The 2662-nt window shown below is 51.8% G+C and overlaps 1 protein-coding gene across 1 annotated transcript in view; it reads right to left on the reverse strand.

Moving 5' to 3' along the window:
* Positions 1 to 276: 276 nt before the first annotated feature.
* The window catches only part of LOC109525147 (bile salt-activated lipase-like), a 5030-nt gene continuing 2644 nt past the window's right edge, over positions 277 to 2662 (reverse strand). Inside the window, exons 6-10 of the mRNA XM_019885438.1 lie at positions 2524 to 2648; positions 1966 to 2169; positions 1674 to 1871; positions 1425 to 1532; positions 277 to 1346 (exon numbers count right to left, since the gene is read on the reverse strand). Coding sequence (XP_019740997.1) covers positions 1262 to 1346; positions 1425 to 1532; positions 1674 to 1871; positions 1966 to 2169; positions 2524 to 2648 — 720 coding nt within the window. The 3' untranslated portion in view covers positions 277 to 1261. The remainder of the gene's footprint in view (positions 1347 to 1424; positions 1533 to 1673; positions 1872 to 1965; positions 2170 to 2523; positions 2649 to 2662) is intronic.

The following is a 2662-nucleotide window of genomic DNA, read 5'->3' on the forward strand; positions in this document are numbered from 1 at the left end:
GTGTGTGTGTGTGTGTGTGTGTGTGTGTGTGTGTGTGTGTGTGTGCGTGCGTGAGCTCAGAAGGAGTGCATCCTGAGCGTGGCTCAGTTCGTGCGTGAGAATCCACGTGCGACTCCAGCGACGGTCAACGCTCACGTGGAGAAAAGCGTGGCACTGTTCGCAGCCCGCGTGGCAGCTCTGGACGCCGCGCCACTTTTCTGATTTGATACTTTTTCGAAAATCATTTTTTTGTGGCTTCACCGTGATTTTTATTTTTGTTTTTTTTTTTTGGGGGGAGGAGGAGTCAAGTTGTATAATTTACAGATGGAAATAATCAATTCCAATAAAAGATGTGGAAGCAAGATTGACTCGAGTTTCGTCTGTTGCAGGCGCAACCATGCAAAACAAATCCGAAACACAAGCGACAGTGGCCAGTCAGTAACAGAGCAGTCGGGTCTGGTGCTAATTTGTTGTCCGACTGATTATTTAATTGACCAATTTTATCAGTCGATATTAACTCTTATGTCTTTTTTTTTTTTTTTTTTCTCCCATACACACGACACCTTGTTGCTCGGAGTGGATGTCTTTCCGTTTTGTCAGCTCAGCAAGTGGTGATTTTCAATCACGTGATTGACTTCGGGCCATTGCGGAACATTCTAATCTGGCCTTCCTGTTTTGGAGGCTTGTGCTGAACTTTTCTGTAGTCGCTCGACGGGTGAAGACTTTTCTTGATTGTCGTCCAGGACAAATGTACACCAAAGTAGCTCGATCGATCTTTTTCTGCCGCGCGGTTGTCAAGGGTAGTGAATGAATTCTGGATTGGTTCTGCCTTTTGGTGTTGCCAAGCGAGCTCCACCGGTAGGGTTCCTTGTATTCAACAATGTTCCAAATCATTGGTTTGGACAAACCTTTGGGGGGGATTATTTTCTCTCTGATTTTTTTTTTTTGGGGGGGGGTGTCTTAATAGTTCAGAAGCTCTTTGGAAAGCGCCATTCATCCACAAAGCAAAACCAGACTGCATTGTAGCAGAGTATCGTTAACATAGTATCCGAGTATGATTGAAGTTGGCGTGTGGTGGATCTCCATGAAAAGCGTTGGAGCTTCTTTTCCTGTTCAGAAGAGCAGTGACACATTCAAGGCGGTTTATTGAATTTCTTCACCGAATCAAAGTTTGACTGGGTAACGCAGAGGGCTATCCTGTCATCTCGTTAGCCGTTAACTGCACAAATGCTCGGTAACGCCTGATTACGGGCGAGTCGTCGTCTCCTCGGCTGCGTTTGCGTCACTCGTGTTGAGGTCGCCGCGCCGACGGCAGGGTGTTGTACATCTCCGTCCAGTAGGCGACGTAATTCTGCCTCAGGTCGTAGCTGGAGAAGACACAGGTAACATGTTAGCAACCTCTGACGGGAAGTCCACGAGCGAGTCAACGGAGAGTGAACAGAGACCCAACGGACGACTTGGTCATCTTGTGGTTGATGGTCAGGAAGGGACGATGGATTTTGCCGAAGGCGGGCCACGGGACCGGAACCTTACTGTCTCCGTAACCGGGATCGCTAGACACCGGGGAGACACAAAGACGTGCGGGTATGAAGACATTGGGACATGAAGACACCCGCGTGGGAAAACATCAGGCCGGAGTCACGGATAATTTTTTTACATTCTGTCAACATTTCTGGGGACTGCTCATACCGTACCCGGTCTTGGCGAAGTTGGTCCAGTATGCGATCATGTTTCGGGAGAGGTCGCGGTGTCGCGGGAAGTAGACGAGCGGCGTCGCGAAAGGCTTGCCAAAGACGTACTGCAGGTCCTCACTATGCTCCGCCTCCACCCAGCTGGGGAAGCCTGGGATGCGGGTCTTCATGTTGAACAAGTAGGAGAAGGTACGGCCTCCGCTGAGGGACAAAACGGGCGCGAGGCTAAACTGAGCGAACTGGCCTGCGCTCTGGCGAAAGTCAAGACAAAGTCACCGCCGCTTTGGATCTCGACCTGCTGTGGTTGGCGTGGAGCTGGAGCGCAATCTGGGTCGGCACCAGGAACAGGAAGTCGGTCTCGATGTCGGCCACGGTCTTCTTCACCACCGCCGGATCCGGGTTGGAGCCCCAGTGGGCGGAGTAGACGCTGAACGCGGAGCCCACGGCTGCCGCGCCTTTTTCTTTGGTCAGGCCCATCAGGAGGTCCCTCACGTCCTCCCTGACGGGAACGGCGGAAGTTTTGCTTAAAGCTCTGATGGCCGGACTCACACCAGTGTGACGTCTTGACTGACGTCAGTGCGACAGTTGGTGTCGAATGGCGCGACATCTGGTGTGTCATCAGGTCTGACCTCAGATGTGACCTCTGGCAGGACATTGGGTGTGTCATCGGATGTGACCTTATTTGCGACAGAATCTAACTTTGAATGTGATTTCAGGGGTCACATGTGGCATCGGGTGTGACATTTGGTGTCATTTAGGATGTGACATCACATGTGACTTCGGATGTGAGATCTGGTCTGACATCAGCTGTGATGCGGTTCAGTTGGGAGGTGACTTCAGGTGCGATCCTCACACAGTGGTGTTTGCCGCCTTCTTGTTGATGGAGGGCACGTCCACGCCCGCAAAGATGTGCCCGTCCATGGAGCTGATGCCGGCCATGTAGTCGACCTCGGCGGCGTTGTGAAAAAGTCGAGCGGGCTCCACGGGCACGC

This window comes from Hippocampus comes, unplaced genomic scaffold (assembly GCF_001891065.2).
Source record: "Hippocampus comes isolate QL1 unplaced genomic scaffold, H_comes_QL1_v1.1 scaffold78, whole genome shotgun sequence".
Classification (NCBI taxonomy): domain Eukaryota; kingdom Metazoa; phylum Chordata; class Actinopteri; order Syngnathiformes; family Syngnathidae; genus Hippocampus; species Hippocampus comes.